The sequence below is a fragment of the Eurytemora carolleeae genome, unplaced genomic scaffold (genome assembly GCF_000591075.1).
Source record: "Eurytemora carolleeae unplaced genomic scaffold, Eaff_2.0 scaffold350, whole genome shotgun sequence".
Taxonomy (NCBI): domain Eukaryota; kingdom Metazoa; phylum Arthropoda; class Copepoda; order Calanoida; family Temoridae; genus Eurytemora; species Eurytemora carolleeae.
In genome coordinates this window covers 266,248-289,232 of record NW_019396254.1, presented here as the reverse complement: position 1 = coordinate 289,232, position 22,985 = coordinate 266,248, and the positions used below count along the sequence as shown (strand labels likewise).

General features: G+C 31.2%; 2 protein-coding genes across 5 annotated transcripts; both read left to right on the top strand.

Moving 5' to 3' along the window:
• Positions 1-254: 254 nt before the first annotated feature.
• LOC111699452 (A disintegrin and metalloproteinase with thrombospondin motifs adt-1) lies at positions 255-6,970 on the top strand (the record flags this gene model as incomplete). 3 transcript variants are annotated; one of them, XM_023470132.1, is given in 5 exon segments in its annotated part: positions 255-336; positions 836-884; positions 6,190-6,295; positions 6,611-6,716; positions 6,804-6,970. In XM_023470132.1, coding segments are annotated over 5 exon segments (414 nt in total), but the record flags the coding sequence as incomplete, so codon positions are not given.
• Positions 6,971-16,086: 9,116 nt separating this feature from the next.
• LOC111699451 (snake venom metalloproteinase leucurolysin-A) lies at positions 16,087-21,631 on the top strand. Of its 2 annotated transcripts, none has more exons than XM_023470129.1 (9): positions 16,087-16,432; positions 16,867-16,963; positions 17,660-17,771; positions 18,196-18,236; positions 18,463-18,534; positions 18,659-18,746; positions 19,036-19,075; positions 20,647-20,853; positions 21,461-21,631. In XM_023470129.1, the coding sequence occupies exons 1-9, from the start codon at positions 16,371-16,373 to the stop codon at positions 21,531-21,533; spliced, it is 792 nt and encodes a 263-aa protein (XP_023325897.1). In that variant the 5' UTR covers positions 16,087-16,370; the 3' UTR covers positions 21,534-21,631. The 2 variants fall into 2 exon arrangements, with proteins under 2 accessions (XP_023325897.1, XP_023325896.1); XM_023470128.1 differs by having other exon boundaries at positions 16,097-16,432; positions 19,033-19,075.
• Positions 21,632-22,985: the final 1,354 nt, after the last annotated feature.

Below are 22,985 nucleotides of genomic sequence, written 5' to 3'. Positions count from 1 at the left end.
TTAGTACTAAAATAGAGTCGGGCCGGCGCCCGTTTTTGGGGTCGTGCGGGTCGTTTTCAGACTCTAAAACAGCGTCGCTTGTTCTATGCGGGAATATGCTAAAAGTAAATTGTGTTAAAGATTTTTTTTGTACTTAATTTTTATCCTGGTTTACTTGTCAATGAAAAGTTCTTCCAAGACTCCGCATAATTTTAGACATATTTTAGATAGATTTAAAAATTAACATCTGAAATTTGTTTTTAATTTCTTCTCAGAAATATGCTGAATCAAGAAACAACCCTGATGACAAAAAAACGGATAGTTATGACATAAGTTTCCTTATGTCTGGAAATGAAGGTAACAACCTAATGAAGAATTTAGTTTTTAAGGTCAAGGATAATAAAACTATTGGTTTAAATGGTGTTTGTTGCAAACTAAAAATATAAAAAAGACTATATTTAAACAGTAAACAAACGAAGAAATAATATTAAAATAACACACTTCCTACAAGAAATGTTTTGAACTCTTACCTGTTTTCACAATGAACTTTTTGTTTTGGTGAGAGTCGCATGATTGTCATTTTCTTTTTTTCAAAATTTTCCAAAATTCATAATGAAACCATAAGCTGATGCCAAAATATTGTTTACTAGTCTAAAGATACTGTAGAGCTCATGGATTGATAGACTTGTTGTTTTGCTTCAGTTTCTTAAATTTTCCTTAAGCAGAGCAAAAAAAACATCTAATTAAATAAGTTTATAATTAAAAATAGTTTTAATTTATTTGAATTATCTAGTATGAGAAAGAAATCCGAAAAAATGTGAAATAAAATGTGTATTAAATTCAACCTTTATTCTAGAAGGAGGTGGATATGCTGGTTATTCTCATATTGATAGTGTTTGCTTCTTGTAAGTAAAAACAGGAATTGCATCTTGTATTCAGCTGCATTTGCATGTGCTACATACACAATGATCTTAACTTAGCATGCACAGGATATTGCAGCTGCATACAAGTAGGTTTTGATGAGTTTACACACATATATCCCAATTACTTTTTTTCAAAGCGATAAAATGTCATCTGTAAACTCGTCTCAAAAAGAGTAAAAAGGATAAGTCCAAAATTTGAGAATTTATATAGTCAAAATTTCTATGTTTGAGCAAGCAATTTGGTATTTTCCCCCAGGAGGTTTAGGAAAAATGTAATACAGCTTAGGTATGTTTTTATCCTGCTCCATCTAGGGTTAGTTCGAACAATTAAAAAAGAATTCCATTAAATTCATAGGTAAGTTGAAACATTTGTTCTGTTATCTGCATTTTCTGGGTTTTTTTAAATTACCTTTAGTTAACATTCTTAATTTTATTAACAACATTCATTGAAAATTTTTAAAAACTTCAGCAGCTCCAGCCATTAACGGTTTAAGAAATTGTTATCAGTGTTCTGTAGTATTAACGGCGTAAACAGCACTAGCAATCTAACTGTATTTAACCTTTTCTGTTGATTGAGTAGTATCTAGATTTTAAAATCAACTATATTTTTCCTTTCCTGAGGAGAACCCAGATACTTCCACTGCTGGAGAAACCCAAATTTTTTTAATCTAAATTCTATTTCTAAAGTTGACCAATTCATTAGCTTTCTTTATATGTTATTTACTAAACCAAAATTCTTAAATGTTTAGCTAGTTTACCACCTGTTTGACTGAATGACACTACTTACAAGTGATGAAAATGAACTTGGTTCATTTTCTAACTTTCACAAAAATTTGAGGTTTTACAAATTTTAAAACTTTTTCTATTGAACATTTACTTTTCTTATTTTAAGCCTAATTATTCCCCTTTGAGGCTTGATTGAAAAAGAGCAAATAAGAAAATATATTTTAAAGTTTTGAAATGTGGGAAGGTTTTTCAATATTTTTAAAAAGAACAAAGAACAAAAAGAACAAGACTCGGTGTAAGCTTTACTTTAATTGCATTGCATGTTGCTCAAGATAAAGCTTTGTGAGTGTGAACTTAATTTATTTCCAATTTTGTTACTTGTAATTTTCACCATCAAAACAAAAATCCAGGTTTAAAAATTTTTCAAATACTTTAAGTGCTCAAATTCCCCGTCTTCTCTATATTCTCTACATTTTTATTTTAACAAGTCAATGCTTATAAAAATAAAATGTTTTCCACTAAATCATTTAATTCATTTCACTGGTAAAGATACAAAATAGGTAAAAGTACTGGTAAAGGTAAAGTGTAAGTTTTATTTATATTTAGATCATTATCAAATCATTTTAATTAAGACTTTAAAAAAATTTAGGAGAGATCAACCCAATGAAGATATAATTGAAATAATAAGATTTAGTTAAGCTTCTTAACACAGAAGACAACATTTAAAACGATCAAAACATGCAAAATTTTTTATTTACAAGTTTAATAAAATTTTAAGCAGAAAAAAATGAAATAACAAAATTAACCAGTTTTAGCTTTTTGTTAAAGTTTTTAACAGTTAATTTTTATTTCAACAATGGCAAATCTGTTCCGTTAATGATTTAAAAATTAATGGTATTTGCTGTTTGTTAACGGTCAGTTCAGTTAATTTTCAAAAACCTCTTTTCCATTAATGAAACTTTGCCCAGCCCTAGCTCCATTTGCCAATACTCTCCATTACAATGATTTCCACATCTAGACCATTGCCTGATGAACATCAATCTCCTTAAATGGATCATGTCTAAGATGTCTGTTAGGTTTATGAAAAGTTAAACCCCCCAAATATATTGCTTATTGAGCTTGCAGGGATTTCCCTTCTCTGCATTTAAAAAATGTGCATATTTCGACAATGGAGCTAAAAAAAACCTGGGAACAGTTTAATCACAGATCTGATGAATAATAGTCCATTCCGAGACATCTAGACTCTAGAACAACCCTTTATATATGTGTTTCAAACCTTAGTATACAAAGGAATGCTGTTGGAATGATGAAACTTCATCTGAAGAATGGAAAGCCTAAAGGCAGTGATGCTCATATAGTGCTTGCTCATGAGCTTGGACATGTTATGGGAGTTTATGATCATGATGGAGAGAAATCTGCTGGAAAATGCCGGGGGAATACTATAATGACACCCATTACTGGACCTCCTAATACAAAATGGAGTGAATGCTCAAGGTAAGATCTAGAAGAATAGCACTAAACTAAATTATACATGAATTAAACTTGGGTCATGTTAACTCAAAACATGCTAGAAAGACGGTATCACTTAGTAGGGTAGTTTAAAAGATTTTTTGTAATTTTAATGTATTTTTAAAAATACCTTGAAAACTGCATTTGAAAATATATGTAACATATTTTTATTTTAGCAGCAAAGTTTTTACTTTTTAATTGTTTAACCTTTTTAAAAACCTTACTAAAGCCCTAAACAGTTAGTGGCCTATTATTTTAGTGAGCCTGCCCTTAAAATGGGCTATATACATGAATTGCATTTCTTACCTTTTGCTCTAAGGCCTGTTTAGGGATTGATACATATATTTTTACTATGATCCTTTAAACTACATTTTGACATCTACTCTTTTGACTTTTCTACATTACAAATAATTCTAGAAAAATATAATCATATTCTCATTTAATGAGAACAAATTGTGTCTGCAATAAATTTCTCTTCTCACAAACCATCGTTTTTAATTGTATAACATGATGAGGATGATGATTCTGATATGAAATGTAAGGTTGTGTTACAAATTGAAAAAATGGGTACTATATTTTTCAGTTGGTAATACTGGATAATGAAACAGAAGGGTGTTCATGAATTGAAAAAAAAGGCCTATGTGTGGGCCTTTTTGGGGAACAATAAATGGGCAACATTGTGGGATATGATCATAGAAATACAAGCAGTTAAATTGATTTCATATTTCAGGAAGCAGATAGATGATGCATATGACAGACGTGAGAGTAACAAGAACACTTATGGAAACTGCTTTTATGTTTAAGCCTTTAGAAGTAGTTGTGATTAAGAATTAGAAATAAATAGTCTGGAAATTTAAATTGCATAATAAACCACTGCTTCTTAAAAGAATAATAAAAAAGATTACCAATAGCTTTAATAAATGTTTGGTTAAGGATGGACCAAGCTCTATAGAGTATATAAAGAAGATGTTAGTTTCACATTTTTTTGAAAATTTAATTTTGTGGGGGTTGACCTTTGTCAATTCTAATGATATTTCTATAAAATAAAACAAGAATTTAGTATATATGTTCCCTTGGGCAAACCAGCTGAACGAAATGGGCTGACATTTTTTTTGTGGACACTCATGGGTGATTATAAAAATATTAAGAAATTGAAAATCCTAGTGTTTATTGACCCTCTAAAATAATGTGCCTACAAGATCAAGCCATTGAGAAGTTGAGTATCCAACAAGAGAGCTCTGCTGAAACTGTTTACCAATTTGAGTGCTAGAATAAATGTTTTTTTACCACCTTGTCAGAGGTCGAGGGGTTTCTATTTTGAAGAATGATTAGGAAGATCTGGGGTTAAAGGAAAACTGGATCCTTTTCATAATTTCTATTTTTTGAATGCAAGGAAATTCCCACAACTAAATTTACTGCTCTGATTGCACATGATACTTAGCAATTCTGTGGAAGTTAACAAAATTCTTGTTTCTATATTTTTTGTTTAAAATCTGGCTTTTTAATTATTTGTTTACATTTACATAACAACATTTCTTATTTATCATAGGAGAAACTTTTAATCTATCTAAATCATCTATCAAAAGTTTTGAGAAAATATTAATTCTTTAAATTCTATAAATATGATTAGTTTAAAAGACATTACAAAACATTTAATTTTAGATTCACAGTAGGAACAGCACAAGTTTTTGCTCTTTTCATCATTTTTTGCAATTCAGTAGTTTTAAGTTTTTTGCATTAAATAATTCACCTACAACGGGAATTTAATCAGAATTGGGTGTACAGGAAAGTGTTGAAGTTTGTATCAGAAAGAGAAATAAGAGTGATGGTTTGAGAAATCCTGAGAAACTCTTTAAAGATGAAACCCAGATCTCCTAAATCTCCAAGAATCAAACCTAAATCTGTTCATAAAGTAGTAGAGAGAAATGAAGATAAATCTGATGATGAACAAGTTACTGGTGCCTTTGAAACCTCATATCACAATACCAAGTGGTATCCTGCTAATCTGAAGTTTTCATGTCCTTTGAAACACCATTAACATGAGATGAGCACCTGTGCTCAGTTCTTCTCGTTCAATCCGGCAGTGAGCAAGATCAAGATGTGTTACACCTGCTTAGACATTGCAATTTTAAAGCAAGCGTTCCTGAAACTCTCAAATGTCAGAGTTGTGCTCCGCAGGATCAGGCCAAGAATTTAAATATAAAAATAACGATTTTTGCAAATTTTTTCTTGAGAAAAATAGAAAGATTTTTTGTATAGTTACTAGCTGAAATCTTTTTCTTCAACCACAGCCCTACCTAAAATAAAACTCCAATAGTACTACACAAATTATTTGTGAATTCTTAAAAAATTCTTTTCTGATGGACTACACCTTTTTGCAATAAAAAAATAAAAAAATGATGTTACTGATTTTTGACAATTTTTTATCTTGGAAAAGATTTTTTATTTGATCAGTGCAGTTGTAAAAATCTATCATAAATAAATTTATTTAATTTTTATATTAAAATTATGAATGTGTTTTAATTCTTGTTTTAGTGCAGATCTAAATCAGCATTGATATGCAGATTAAAGCAATGCTTATATTCATTCTTTTAACAATTTGGAGATAATAACATAAACTGTAACTTTTTACATTTATTAAAAAAACCAGTAATAATTTTGCGTTAAAAAGCTGATTTCTCTGAGACAATTTATCTTTTTATGTGACAAAACTAGAAAAAGTAGGGTTTCTTTTTATAAAAACAGTGCTGAATTCTAGTAGTTCATACAAATTTTCAATTGTTGCCACTAAATATTTCAGAAATGAATTTTCTTATTCTTTTCTGTGTTTTCAACCAAGCTATAACTATCAAACAAGGATTTAGGTGAATAATAGATATGGTTGATGTCAGTTTGTTTGATTATAATGTAACACAAATTTTAAAACATCCAGTTTCATTTGTGTATCTTTCTTTCTACTCCAATTCCTTCTAAATGTTTAAATTTGGACGATAAACTGAAAATATTGGCCTCCGGAATTAAAATAAAAAAATAACTCTAGTATTTAAATCAGTATTGAAGTTGAAAAGAAAGTTGATAACAGAGGAGTTAACAACTACAAAAGGAGAACAGTAGAAGTTGGAGTCTATCTAGATAAGTATGTGTGGAATACTATGAAAGTAAGTAGAACCATCTTTTATTAAAGAATTATGAAATAAACAGTAAATTGACAAAAATTTGAACTAGTCAAAACGCAAAAATAGTTGGGTTTTGAAAATTGAGGGGTTACCCTTGACATCAAATGAACATATTAATTTTTTTTTTTAAATTTAACAATTTAAAAAAAATATATTAAAAAAAATTTTAATTCTCAAATTCTTTAAATTTGGCCTTTGTTCTTCTAGTTTTGTCTTTTTAACAAAACCTTTAACAAAAAGAAAAGATTTAAAGGAAAAAAATATTTTTCAAAATATTTTAAAAGCTTTATTTTTTAGCAACAAGTAAAAGGATCTAATGTCCAAAGAGAAACAGAAAAGATGGTAAAAGATCTATTCAAGGATGCTGCAGTTCTATTTAAAGACCCTTCAATTTCAAGAAATGGTTAGTTTTCCACAAATATTTAAAATATGTGTTTAATGATTTCAAATTTCTGAATTAATTTTTAAATACTCTTTTCTTATCTATTAGGAGGTTTTGATCTTAAAGTAAACGGAATTATGATAATGAAGGTAATACAACTAATTACTCTTACTTACTAAGAGAGTAATATGATTAATAATATGTTTGGACCCTACTACTGCTACTTAGAAATGGGCACAAAAGGCTTTTTTCATGTCATGACCCATTTAGTTAGTTTATTACAACCATTAAAAAAAATGATTTTTTTTCATTCTCAAAAATATCTTTCATTTTCCATCTATTTCATATGTTTTCTTTCTTAAATAAAGTTTTGTTTATTCGTTAAAAATGATGTTGATTCACAAAATATTGCCAATCTTATATTGCTACTCAAAAACTAGGATATGCTGGGGGGGGGAGGGGGGGCTCTGAATCCCATGTTTGATGTTCAAATATGACTTATGATTAGGGTTTCCAGCAAAAAAGGAAAATCATTTCATCAAAATTTCGCATTTTCTTGCATTTCGTTTGCAAAATATGCAAAAATTATCACAAAATCCATTTCCCGAAAAAATGCGAAATTTTCAGGAAATAAGGAAAGCAAAAGTTTTGCAAAAATTTTGTGAAAAAATAATGCAAAATTTTGCGAAAAAAGACTAAACTTTTAGAATACAAGATGCATATTTTCGCGAAAATTTTTGCACTTTTTTGCAAAACATTTTTTTGCTGGAAATCCTACATATGATACATCATTCGAAAGCTCTTATGCCCTACATGTAGAATCTGCAAAAAAATGGGCAAATTTGCAAAAATTTAATTTTTTTACAAAATCCATTTATCTATATATAAATTTGGCTTGTCTGTCTGTTTGTTTGTCTGTTTGTTTGTATCCAATAAACGTCAAAACGGCTGAACTGATCGGGTCCAAATTTTTTGTGGGACATCACTTGACCACAGGGAAGGTTTATGAATGATCAAAATTTCAAATATTTGTCTCCATCAAAATTTGATCTTCATTAAATTTTTGAAAATTTTGAAAAATCCGCGAATTATTTTTTTTTTTTTTTTTTTTACGATGTACACAAAGAGAACATGTTCACAATTAATTTAGAAGATGGGCGCGAAGCGCTGTATAAGGCTAGTAAAGTAAAAATGTTTGCAAAAAATTTTCCAAAAAATGATAAAATATGATAAAATATACAATTTTGAAAAGCCCTTGACCATGCCATTTAAAATAATCAAAAATGTTTGCATAATTTTAAATAACCTGATGTGTAATTAGGAAAAAACTAAAAATGTGAAAATCTCTTATGACGGGTTATGCAAATAATTTGAAAAAGAATTCTTTGCAAAACTTGTGTAATCCGTTTCCTTTTGTCATAGGCTTTCCAAAACTCTAAAAAATTTCAAAATTTCACACATGAAAGTGGGTCAAAACAAAGATTTAGCTTGTTACAGGAAAAAGTAAACATTCAGGCAGTGTGTCTGAGGGCTCATGCAGTTATTATAATAGCCCGATTTTAAACCTAAAGGGAGGGCAATGGGTATTTCGGAAAAGTCAGAACATTTTAATAGCCTCAAACCATTACTTCTAGAGTTATGTGAAAATAATGGTACCAGTACAAACGTCGGACGCCACAAACGTCAGACAGTACAAACGTCGGACGCACAAGCGTCAGACCAGTACAAACGTCGGACCAGTACAATTGTCGGACCAGTACAAACGTCGGACTAGTACAAACGTCGAACCAGTACAAACGTCGGACGGGTACATTTATAAGAAAAAACGTCAGACTTGGTAGATTTTGAATGGACCATTGTATTAAACAATTTCAAACTATGAATTCTACAAGATCATACAGTTTAATCCCTATATCTTTGCAACCTGATGTTGTAGATGTTTCCAAGAACAGTTCGTGGACTTATTGCTTTATTTCCACGGCTTTCTTTAACTACTTGTTTTTCTATTTCACGTACTCTTTTCTTCAAAAGATCACTGTCATGTGTATGCTCTCCCAGGAAACTGATAATCTTGTCATTCTCAAGAATTGTTTTTCCTTTGAATGCATTGGTAATCGTAGCATTAGAATTAACATCTGCATTTTAAATAAAACAATACTTCCCAGAAATATGCTAACTCAAGAAACAACCTTGATGACAAAAGAGAGGATAGTTACGATATCAGCTTCCTTCTGATTGGAAATAGAAAAAGAGGTAAAGACCTAAAGAGGGATTTTGTACCCAAACAGGAGATTAAACAAAAGAGCCCCTTAAAAATCAATTTCAAAATTAAACCTATTCAACTAAGATTATAATTGTCTTGTTTAATTAAACCTTTATTTCTAGATAGTTCTGAGAATTCTGGGATTTCATTTGGTGATACAGTTTGCTACAAGTAAGTAGGAATGCATTATTTTCACTTTCCTGAGCCTGGGATTTAAAAAACTCGGGAAACTACAGCTCGGGTCTAAGCTGTTGTTGAGCCTTATTTACGACTTGAGCTTTCGGATTCAAATTGCATCTTAATTTCCATAGAGTTGAGTTCAAAAAACCGGTTTAATATTCTAATTGGCGGATTTTCATGGTAGGAATTGGCAACAAGACTCAATATTGAGCCTTATTCTCCATTAAAACCAACCAAAGTCGGTTTTATTTTCATTGGGCCTAACTCCTTAAGTTGAGCTGAAGATCTTGCAGCTGTCAATCATGTGACACAAGCTGTCATCAGACTTGGGTCGAAGATTGGGTCTCAAAGTCGGGTTTGGGGAATTACGGCTCTGAATCGCAGGCTCTGAAAAACAAAGCAATTACCAGTAATTGTTTCCTATTCTTTAATTTCTTGTTTTAGTCATGCTTTTCTCAAAGTTGTTGTTTATGTATTTCATTTGTTTAGATGAAATGAAATCAATATCAAACCTTTATTCATGGAAATAATGAAATGTCCTTCCTTGTCTAAATCTAATTTAAAACTGGTAAGGCATGCTCCTGGATTGATGGGACTTAGTTTGAAGAATGGAAAGCATTACAATGGTCATGTATTGCTTGCTCATGAGCTTGGACATATTATGGGAGTTACTGATCATGATGGAGAGGGATCTGCTAGAAAATGCCAGGGCAAAACTATAATGAAACCCTCGGTTCAAGAAGATTTTACAAAATGGAGTGCCTGCTCGAGGTAAGTTTCAGTAGCAAAAACAATAAGAAATTAAAAAGTTACATTCAAATTAATAATTAAACATGTTATAGACCCCCTCACCTTATGTAACTTTGACTTTTGATAGTATCACAGCTGTTTTTTTATATCTAAAGATTTTTTCAATGCATAACTTACAATTTTCTGCTAACACCATTAATGAAATTGAGATCGTTAATGAATGGTAACTTTTAAAAAATGGAAAATACTGTTAACAAACCAAATGTTTGATGGCTAGAAGAGAGAAGAGTAGGAGCATAGACAATTTAAACTTAAGGAAGACAGCAACAAAAAAATATAAAAAATGCTTAATAAAGGCATTTCTAACCAATGTGCTATTTTTTCACAATTATTATTAGTCAAAACTTCCTGGGAATCAGAGCTAATACCATATATTTAGTATAATTAATACCCGCTTCTGAGGAAACCTTTATACAATATCTATACTATCATGAAACCTCTCTCTGAACTCTGAGAAGAATTTCTATATATAAATTTGGCTTGTCTGTCTGTTTGTTTGTATCCAATAAACGTCAAAACGGCTGAATCGATCAAGCCCAAATTTTTTGTGGGACATCACGTTACCACAGGGAAGGTTAATAAATGATCAAAATTTCAAATATTTGTCTCTATCAAAATTCGATTATCATTAAATTTTTGAAAATTTTGAAAATCCACGAAATTTTTTGTGAAAATCCACGAATTATTTTTGTTTTGTTTTACGACGTACACAAAGAGAACATGTTCACAATTAATTTAGAAGATGGGTGGGAAGCGCCCTAAAAGCCTAGAAAGAAGGGCGCGAAGCGCCTTGAATTTCTAGTTTCTATAGATGTGACATGATTATGATGATGATGATGAGGATTATATGAAACAGAAGGGGTTTACCTTTAGACAATAATTTTACTATCATGAAACCTCTTGCTGAACTATGAGAAGAATTTCTATAGATGTGACATGATTATGATGATGATGATGATGATTATATGAAACAGAAGGGGTTTACATTTAGACAATATTTATATTATCATGAACCCTCTCTCTGAACTCTGAGAAGGTTTTCTATAGATGTGACATGATTATGATTATGATGATGATGATGATGATTATATGAAACAGAAGGGGTTTACCTTTAGACAATATTTATATTATCATGAACCCTCTCGCTGAACTCTGAGAAGGTTTTCTATAGATGTGACATGATTATGATGATGATGATGATTATATGAAACAGAAGGGGTTTACCTTTAGACAATTTTTATAATATCATGAACCCTCTCGCTGAACTCTGAGAAGGTTTTCTATAGATGTGACATGATTATGATGATGATGATTATATGAAACAGAAGGGGTTTACCTTGAGACAATATTTATACTATCATGAAACCTCTCTCTAAACTCTGAGAAGAATTTCTATAGATGTGATATGATTATGATTATGATGATGATGATGATGATTATATGAAACAGAAGGGTTTTCCTAAATTGGAAAAAGGTGGAAGGTTTGGGCCTCTACCTAGGGGAATGGCAAAAAGGGAACATTGTGGTATATGACTTATAGTGAACATAGAAATACAAAAAGTTAAAATTATTTCATATTTTAGGAAGCAGATAGATGATGCATATGACAGACGTGAGAGTAACATGAACACTTATGGAAACTGTTTTTATGTGTAAGCCTTTAGAAGTAGTTGTGATTAAAAATTAGAAAATAAAAATTCTGCAAATAACTAAATAAGAATTTAAACAAAGAAAGCTACTGAGAATTCGAAAAATATGGAAAAAGAAAACAAAACTGTAAATGTAAATGTAAGTGTAAATGTAAATGTAAATGATTTTAACTTTTAATTGTTGCTCTAAAAGTAGGAATAGATTGTTTTCATTTTTTAAAAAACGACTGTGAAAACGATGACGAAAAATGAAACGATCGTTTTTTAAACCGTTCCTTTTTAAAAACCAAAGTTTAAATTTTGATATAATCATTTAAACCCTAAAATGTGGTTTTGTATTGTTCTGAAAAAAGTGAAATGATCCAATCTTTAATACAAATTTTAGGCACAAATTTTACTTTTAATTACAAAAGTAACTTTTATAAACATTGAAATTATGAAAAAGAATCACATATTTATTTCATGTTCTTCTTATCTACTTTTAGTTCACTGCTCATTGAACAAGATAACAATCATTTTCTTTAAATTTTCCATTTGTTTCATCTGATGTTTTAATAGATAACAGTTAGATCAGTGGGCCTGCAACTAAGAGAGGGTTAGATCAGTAGGTACAACTAAGAGAGAAACACATCGTAACTTTAGCCTTGATTAAATGATTAGTTTCAAGGGTTTTAATTCATCAATATAGAAAAATGATTTCCAGAATTCTCATTGCTACTGAATCTACATCAAAATTGGAGTCACAGAAGTTCGTATTAAGATTTTGACTCCACTGGAGACCAACGGAGGGAATTCTTTTTCACTGGAGGGGTTTGAAAAAATGCTTTTTATAATTCAAAACTTTACGCAGGGTGATTTACATTTCACTTATAATTCCACTGGAGGGATTCAGATATCCTTACAAGGGGTTTATAATTCCACTGGAGGGATTTAGATATCCTTACTGGGGGTTTATAATTCCACTGGAGGGATTCAGATGTCCTTCCTTGGGGGTTATAATTCCACTGGAGGGATTCCAATATCCTTCCTAGGGGTTTATAATTCCACTGGAGGGATTCAGTTATCCTTCCAAGGGGTTTTTAATTCCACTGGAGGGATTCAGATATCTTTCCTAGGGGTTTATAATTCCACTGGAGGGATTCAGATATCTTTCAGGGGGGTTATAATTCCACTGGAGGGATTAGGTTATCCTTCCTAGGAGTTTAAAATTCCACTGGAGGGATTCAGATGTCCTTCCTGGGGGGTTATAATTCCACTGAAGGGATTCAGTTATCCTTCCAAGGAGTTTATAATTCCACTGGAGGGATTCAGATGTCCTTCCTGGGGGGTTATAATTCCACTGGAGGGATTCAGTTATCCTTCCTGGGGGTTTATAATTCCACTGGAGGGACTCAGATATCCTTCCTGGGGGTTTTAATTCCACTGGAGGGATTCAGTAATCCTTCCTAGGGGGTTTATAACTTCACTGGAGGGATTCTAGAAAGGATATCTGATTCCCTCCAGTGGAATTATAAACCCCCTGGAAATATATCTGAATCCCTCCAGTGGAGTTTTAAAACCCTGGGAAGGATATCTGAATCCCTCCAGTGGAATTGTAAACCCCTGGAACGGTATATGAACCTCTCCAGTGGAATTATAAACCCATAGGAAGAATTTCTTAATCCCTCCAGTGGATTTATAAACCCCCCTGAAAACATTTCTGAATCCCTCCAGTGGATTTATAAACCCCTAGATAGGATATCTAAATCCCTCCAGTGGAAATATAAACCCCCTGGAAAAATATCGGAATCCCTTCAGTGGAATTATAAACCCCCAGGAAGGACATCTGAATCCCTCCACTGGAATTATCCCCCAGGAAGGATATCTGAATCCCTCCAGTGGAATTTAAAACCCCTTGGAAGGAATTAGTACATGGCAAGGAGATAATAAATATGAGGAGGGCCAATAGGGTTTCTGTACACTTTGCTGTGACGTTTTTGGACTGCTGAAGAACTAGTTTTTGCGTAACAACACTAGCAAAGGCAGCCGATCTTATGTAAATAAACAAGAGTTAGTAAACTGTGAAAGTAGTATTATCTTGTTAAAAAAGATTGAAAAAGTTAAGGATTTTAGTTTTATACGAAAAGGACCTTATTACAGCGACATTTTCAATCAAATTCAAGGTTATCCCCCCCCCCTTGTAAATATGCCAGATATGCCAAATGTCTGTTTTTCATTTGTGTTATTGTTTACAATCTTTATTATTGTTGTTCCGCAAAAACTATTTCTTCAGCAATCCAAAAACGTCACAGAAAAGTGTACTGAAACCCTATCGCCCCCTCCTTCTATTCAATATCTCCTTGGTACATGGATACTTAGAAATCAACTTTGAAATCCGAGTTACAATAAGAAGTTGGAGTATTTTTACATGGTGTGCAAGTACTGATTCTTTTCAAGTTTTACTTTCTATTGAGATGAGTCTTATTGTTACAGACCTACAATGTCTTCTACTTGACATGGCTCTTTAGGAAGGTTTGGAAACCTTAAATCTAATAAACAAATATTTACAAAAAAAATCTAAAAGATTTTTCAAACACAGATGTATAAATAATTTGAAAAAAAGGGATTTTGTTTGTTTTAACATTATTTGAAGAATTATTTAAGTTTACAATCACTCAATAAATGAGACCACAAGGTTTTTTGAGATGTTTTTAAAATGATAATATAATTTGGATATTTTAGAATTTTAACTTACAGATGGCAAACCGTATTCGCAAAAGCAACTCCCCTCATACCTCCTAATTAAATTAATTGATTATTCATAATAAATCTAAATAATGTGAACATAAAGTGTAAGATTCTTAATTTTGTTTTTTTCTGCTTGTTAAAGTTAAAGTTAAAAGCTATAAAATTTTCAAAGACCCAAAATGATCAACGTAACAAAACATCTTAAAACTGAAAAATATGTTCCTAAAAAATCATTTAATGAATTAAAATGTTTGGCATTATAAAAAATCTGTAGTGAGGGTTCTTGTTCATAATAGTTTAATAAATGTGCTCTTTATAAATATGCTGTACTGGACTGGAGCTTGTGGACCCAGTCAGAAGGAAATTGATATTATAACTATCAGGTCTTCTATCATCCGGATTATTTTTTAATTCAGCATATGTCTAAAAAAAACATTTCAAATAAGTCACAAAAAATAAACCTTTCACTTTTTGTTGTCAGATTATCAAACTGATATTATTTTGAAATTATTTTATTCTTTAATATTAGGACTAATAATGTATTGTATAATGTATTGGACTAAAATTACGATCAGAATTGTCCTAATACATATTTTCATTAGTGTTTCCAATGAAAGTGGATTTTACTTGTGTGCAATTGTCAGCCCTGCAATTTTGCACAATTCTGAGCAATTCAAGAACAGTTGCGTGCAATTAAGCACAGTTTTACGCAATTGCCTGCATTGGAATTCGGATTTGAAAGCCTAACTTTATATATGTGAAGATTTAAAACTAAATCTGTAAACATAAGTTCTTCTTAAAACTTTACCTTCTTTATCCAGACACCGTTTACTTTTAAATCAAAACCTCCTAAATAATTATTTTTTAAAATAGGTGTGTGTATTTTTTCCCCACCTCCCCCCCCCTTATCTGTTGAAAATATTTTCCCCCCATATAAGTTAGATGAGTAGGGCATATGAGTTAGGCGAGTAGGGCAATCAAAAAACTTGCCTTTTCAGGTCCACATTTTTAATTCCCCCTCCCCCCCAGATCTGTAAAACTATCAGAGGGGGGTGGTAGTCTGTAAAAATATTTACCCCTGCTTTAAAACTTTATCAACACATTAAATGCCATTTAATAAAAAATTTACCCCAAAATAAAGATTTAAGATTTCCCATACACAAAATTGACTGAACTGAAAAAGCCCCCCAAAAACAAAGATTTAAGATTGGTGGGGGGGCAAAAAAATCCACTTTGCCCCCCCCCCCCCTCCTTAGCTGAATGTCTAGTTACGCGCCTGCATCTATCTATAGCCATCATCCAATCCTCTAAAATTTGTTCAATCCTTCATGAATACTTAAAAATCATGAATTGATTTCTTGTCATTGTAAAAAGTAACTTACCCTATAAATTATCACATATTGACACTTTTATGACTTAGATTGATTAATTTTAATTGAGCTGTACTATTGTAAAAGTCATCACTAGAAACATATTTAAATAATATCAATTGATTCAACTTTTACATTCTCTTACTGAAGTTTGTAAGATCAGCATTAATATCTGGTGCTCTGAAAAATTTAAAATTTGTTATCTGTTTTTAATCTTATTTTTAGAATGAACAGAAATAGTCCATTGTAATTGGTCTGCTGAACTTGAAATTTTATCATAAATCAAAGGAATTGAGTCTTTGCCACAAACTCAAATTTTGTTATCTTTAGAATCTGAAAGTGTAAACCTTAAAAATTACAAACTTATTTAATCTAACAGAAAACATTGTATGAAATATCAAAGGTTTACAACATGGGGTTGCAAATATATAGGGATTAAAAAATCAGAGTTTGTGACAAAGACTCAATTGTAAGGCAACATCATATAACTAAGAATCTGAGTTTCCTGTAAGATTGGCTTAAGAAAGTTCTTTTGTGTTAACAACTTTTGACAAAGGCCTTTCTATAGTCCTATCTTTCTATAGTATGTTGAAGCATCACACTCACCCTTGCCCCTTTAGTAAAAGTAAATTCAACCTATAGGAAGCATAAAGTCTGACCTGGGACTTTTTCAGAAATGAATTTTATTTTTCTTCTCTGTGTTTTCAGCCAAGCTGTCTCAGTCATTCAAGGAATAAGGTTTGATCAAGCTTTACATAATAATTCTACACATACATCTGGTTTTATTGGACTATATTGTATCAATCTAACTAAGAACATGTTCTATGCATTCGTTTTTTCATAACGATAGCATTGTTTTTGATAATTCCGTTTGTTTCCATGAAAGTACAATAGTTCACCGGGAACAACGCACAGCTCTAGGTGTAAGAAGTTAAACAAGTTCTTTGTAGCTAAATAACCTTTTTTATTTATAGATCCATTTATACTTTGTAAAGAAGTGCAATCCTGACAGAATTAACTTGCCAGACAAAAATATAAATATTTAAGCACATGCTGGATACATTAAGAGTTAAAAACCTTGCATCTGTTGCAAATAACTGCTTTTATTTAATATTTAGGGACAAGGTGGATATCATAATATTTAGGGACAAGTTGGATATCATAATATTTAGAGACAAGGTGGATAATAGTCGAACTAGAAGAACCTACAGACGAAGAACAGTAGAAGTTGGAGTTTATGTTGATAAATATTTATGGAAGACTATGCAGGTTATTTAAATAATTTAATACCCCATGTTACTCCTTCATCAATGAACTATTTGAAGATTAGGCCGAACAGTGGACAATGTTAAAAAATAGAATTTTCTTTATTTTACTTTTTTACATATCTTGATGTTTTTTAATGTTGTCTTCACATTTGGTTCAGCTATTATCATATTGATTAATATGATAATAATTTTAAAAAATGACTGGCACCATTGACGATTTCTAGGATATCTTCCATTACTGCTGTTAAGGATATTAAGATCATTAACAAAAAAAAGCTTTTAAAAAAATATAACAGAAAATACAGTTACCAAAACAAATAATTCAATAAGAAAAATGCTTTTTACAGCCCATAAATTGGGCCTTCATATATTGGGTGATTTTGAACTAGAAATTGATTTTGTACATATTATTGGGTTAAAAAGAGGGATAAGGAAAAGATAAGGAAAAAACAAGCAAAACATTATTTTTCATTGAGTTACATATGAGAGATTGAGAAAAAAAGTCTTGAAAAAGATTGGCAACTTTTTTTGAGAAAAAAACAGTTCTATTAAAAAAGGGATTTTAAGAGAAACTGCATCACATTGCTTTAAGGTTGTCATTATTGACTTGGGGTTTTGTTACTAGAAATCGCTTTAGTAGTAGTATTTTAATCAATAGAGAATGAGAAAGAAGTCTTACAAAAGCTATTTTATTCAGCGACAAGTTAGAGGATCTGATCGTACTGTGGAAAGTGCTACACATAAAATGGTTAGAGATCTATTCACAGATGCGGCAGTTTTCTTCAGAAAAAGTTCAATGTCAAGAAATGGTTAGTTTTAATAACAGTTCTATCCACAGTTAAAAACAGAGTTAAAAGATTTGTTTTTATTTGTAAAATTTGATGAAGATATGGCATTACATATTGGAAGCAATAAAGGCATACAAAATAATTTCTTCACCAACCAACTCTGAATCATATTTACAACCTTCTCTGATTCTAATTGCATCATAAAGCATATCTATTAATACTGAATATATGAACAACACAGCTTTACTGTCATTTAATGTGTTGATAAAGTTTTCAAACGGTAGTGAATACTGATTACTGATATTTTAAGAGATCTGACTCATATGCCCTACTCATCTAACTTATATGGGGGGAAAATATTTTCGAAAGATAGGGGGGGGGCCGGGGGGAGGGCCGTGCGTACAGGAAAAATACACACACCTGTTTTCAAAAAATCATTATTTAGGAGGTTTTGATTTAAAAGTAAACGGTGTCTGGATAAAGAAGGTAAAGGTTTAAGAAGAACTTATGTCCACAGATTTAGTTTCAAATCTTCACATTTATAAAATTCGGCTGTCAAATCCGATTTCCAATGCAGGCAATTTTGTGTAACTGTGCATAATTGCACGCAACTGTTCTTGAATTGCTCAGAATTGTGCAAAATTGCAGGGCTGACAATTGCACACAAGTAAAATCCACTTGCATTGGAAACACTAATGAAAATATGTATTAGGACAATTCTGATCGTGATTTTAGTCCAATACATTATACAAATGACCAATCGAGACAACTTTATAGTTTCCAGGTATGCATTTTTAAATCCAAATATTAAAGAATAAAATAACTTCAAAATAATATCAGTTTGATTAATCTGACATCAAAAAGTAAAATGTGTAATTTTTGTGACTTGTTTGAAATATTTTGTTTAGAAATATGCTGGATTAAAAAACAACCCGGATGATAGAAGACGTGATAGTTATGATATCAATTTCCTACTGACTGGGTCCACAAGCTCGGGTACAGCATATATATAAAGAGATTTATTAAACTATTTGTGAACAAGAACCCTCACTGCTCATGTTTTAAATCTTTATAATGCCAAACATTTTAACTCATTAAATGATTTTTTTTGGAACATATTTTTCAGTTTTTAGATGTTTTGTTACATTGATCATTTTGGGTCTTTGAAAATTTTATAGCATTTAACTTTAACTTTAACAAGCAGAAAAAACAAAATTAAGAAACTTACACTTTATGTTCACATTATTAAGATTTAATATGAATAATCAATTAATATTACTAGAAGGTATGAGGGGAGTTGCTTTTGCGAATACGGTTTGCCATCTGTAAGTTAAAATTCTAAAATATCCAAAATATATTATGATTTTAATAACATCTCAAAAAAACCTTGTGGTCTCATTTATTGAGTGATTGTAAACTTAAATAATTCTTCAAATAATGCTAAAACAAACAAATTCCTTTTTTAAAATTTATTATACATCTTAGTTTGAAAATCTTTTATATTTTTTTGTAAATATTTGTTTACTAGATTTAAGATTTCCAAACCTTCGTAAAGAACCATGTCAAGTTGAAGACCAGATAGTAATATTATTGTTTAACCCACCAAAATTGTAGGTCTCTAACAATGCGACTCAACTTAATAGAAAGTAAAACTGGTAAAGAATCAGTACTTACACACCATGTAAAAATACTCCAACTTTTCATTGTAACTCGAATTTCAAATTTTATTTCCAAGTAACCATGTACTAAGTACTAAGTACAATTTATGTTACATATTTTTGTATATCTCAAAGATTACAAACAGGAATAAATAACTCTATTGAGATTTTCCTTTTAATTTGATAAGAAAATTCATATGATCCAAATGTTTTAAATCACATTTCAGAAATGTTCTTATATAGCTGTATTTTCTTAGTTGAATTAAAATAGTTTTTTTTTCTAAAAACCAATCTGCAAACATGTAACATCATAACTTATGAAAATCTTGTAACATTTTATCAAATGTTATTACACATAAAAAATTATGTAGATTGTCGGATTTTACATAAATATCTAGATTTAAAACCAAATGAAACCCTTTTTGTCACCCCAACACTATTTCAAAACAAATTCTTACAACTAGAAAATTTATTTTTAAGAATTTTCGGATTTGTGATATTTATAAAAAAGTGTACACAATTAGTTTATTGGAGTTGCGCTTTACTCCGCCCCAGCATTTATTTGATACAAGTTCTTGTATTTTTTCTTCATAGTGTTGAGCTAGTTCCATATTATGCTTTTTGATTGAAAAGCAGCCTCCCAATGGTGTATCTGTTTATTATAGGCAAAAAATGTTCCCAAAAGCATTCCAGTTCCAGTTTCCATTAAGTTCTTAGTTTTCTTATAAAAAGAAAGATTCCAGTCTATAATTTCAGAATACAGATTAGTTTTTAATGGTGTACCCCACCACCCACATAGCACTGAGCACATTTAGATTTGTTTGTCAACAGTTAGATAAATTGTTCAAAAAAAAATTTCTAGTAGCTGTTCGTTTTATAGCTAAAACTCAACATTCCTTTTCCATTCTTTCTAAAAGTCTCCATTTGTTAATGATCTCTATTTTATTAATGGCAGTAGCAGAAGATATCTTAGAAAACTTTAATGGTGCCAGCAGATAACAAGCCATTTAGAATTATTATGTAAAAATAGCTGAAAAAATTCAATCTTAAGTTTGGAACACATTTGTTTTTTCATAAAGTGTCAATTTTTTTCAAAAGCAAGTTTTTTATTCACAATTTCAAAATTTTCAGTTTTTGCCGTTTTTTTAATACATTTCAAAACTTGCCATTTATTTACAGAATGTTGCCCAGCCCTACTTCCACATATTTTTTAAAACCTTTTTAGCTCAAACTATTAGGGATGCTGCTGGTCTGATGAATCTATATGTGAGTGATGGGGGTAAGTATGATGGAGTAGCCCCTATATTACTGGCTCATGAGTTGGGACATGTTATGGGAGCTGGAAAGCATGATGGAGAGAGAGGAGAAGCTGAAAATTGTAAAGGAAAATATATTATGACACCAAGCGTTGGATATGACCATACTACATGGAGTTATTGCTCCAGGTAAAATTTATTCAGTGATTTTTCCCTTTCCCCTTTTTACAGCTTTTGAGGATTTTGTTGTGAAATAACTATTTATGGGATAAAAATACCAAAAATACCGGCCATTTTGAGTTCAATTTTTCATAGGAAAAGAAAAACTTTTAGAGATCATTTATTAAGCTCATTTAATTTTAACCTCTCCCCAGATTGAACAAGAATATAGCTTTGAAGTTGAGATTGGCAACTGATTTATTAGTTATACATCTGATCGCCATAATTGTTATGGATCAAAAAGAAATATTTTAATCTGATGCCAGTGAGATCATTAGGACGTCCATTTTGTGCCTTAATTTAACCAGAAAATTGGAAAGTACCACATGTAACAGCTTTCTCTTCTAAATCCATATAGATGACCAAAAATAAACGCTTAATCAGTGGAGATTGCTTACAATGGATGCCTCATGCACATTTTTAGCAAAAGTTTCAAGAATTTTAAAACAACAATTTTAGTTGTCCTGTTTCCCTTTGGTCAATTTTGAAAGTCTTCATATTTGATACACTTTTTAATTATGTAATTTTTCAAAGTTATTTTCCAAGTTTGTACTATATGAATGATGTAATATTTCAGGAATCAGATTGATAGACACATGGCTAAACTGGAGAAGGACAGGCATACCAAGGGAAATTGCTTTTATGTCTAACCATGGATGGGCACAGCTTGAAGAAGTAGCAATTGGATTTCAAATTACAAAAATAATTTTGTAAAGAATGGAAGGGAAATATATGACTTGCATTTTAACGTTTTTCATTTAATAAAAGTTCCATCTTTTCTTATGACCGGAAGATAGACAATATTTTAAAAGGCCTAATGCTGTGCTTTGACAGACTTCTTGCCATGTATCTACTACCCAAGATGAGGTACTAGTACAAACGTCGGACCCACAAACATTGGATGTTACAAAGGGTGGACAGTTCAAATGTCAGACTTACAAACATTGGACAAGCACAGACATTGGACTGGTTCAAATGTCAGACTGGGACAAACGTTGGACCAGTAAAAACGTCGAACCAGTGCAAATGTCCAATGGGTACATCTATCAGGAAAAACATTGGACTTTGGTTAAGTTTGAAAAAATACCATTGCTGTAAGAAACAAATATAAAATCACTCACATTGTGTTAAATATCTAAGACAACTGAATAAAGTCTCATTGTTTGAAGGAAGCACTATATAAACAACAGATTCAAAAGGAGTTGAGTTCTTGTCACAAACTCTGATGTTTTAATGCCTATATCCTTGCAACCCAATATCACAGACCTTTGATATTTTAACTTTCAAACAGTTTAAGTTTGAAACGAGCAAAAGTTAATTCCATTAGGTTGCATTAAAATAAAGGTATTAGAATATTTTAGTTATTAGTAAGAACTTAGTTCTTTTGGGTAGATTTTAAATAACCATTCAAAAAAAAGAAATAACTTTTTAAAAATAAAAAAATCTTAAAATTTAAACTTTTTTCCTTAGTCAGTCGTTATTACTGGTCTGATGTTTGTATTGTCCGACGTTTGTACCAGTCCGACATTTGTACTAGTCCAATGTTTATACTGTCCAACGTTTTTACGTCTTTGGTTTGTACCCTCCCACAATTGTACTGGTACCCAAGATGATTTTTAAGTTGTCTGTAAAGCGCAGTGTCTCCAATATCAGGTTTAGCTTCTGCTTTTGTAGTCATAGGCCTTGACCAATTCTTCTGTAAAGATCTCCTGTCCCAAAGTTATCTCGGTTGCTTCTACAACAGATATGATATGTGGAGAGTTGTCTGTTAAGACCAATATCTCCTGTATCAAGATCATCTTGTTCTTCTATGATGGATATGTGGAGAGCTGTCTGTTAACAGCAGCATCTCCAGTATCAGGTTTAACTTCTGCTCCTTGATTCCTAAGTCTGACTGGATCTTCTAGCTGCTCCAGATATGTAAAGAGCTGTCTGTAAAGATCAGCGTCTCTAATATAAGGATGAGGCGCATCTGATATCTTGGGTATCCTACGTCTCCTCTGTATCCGGGATATCCCAGTGGGTAGTTCAGACAAGCTGTTTTGAGAGCAATTGGACTAGTTCTAGCAGAAGATGAATCTCTTGATGAGGTTTTCAAATGA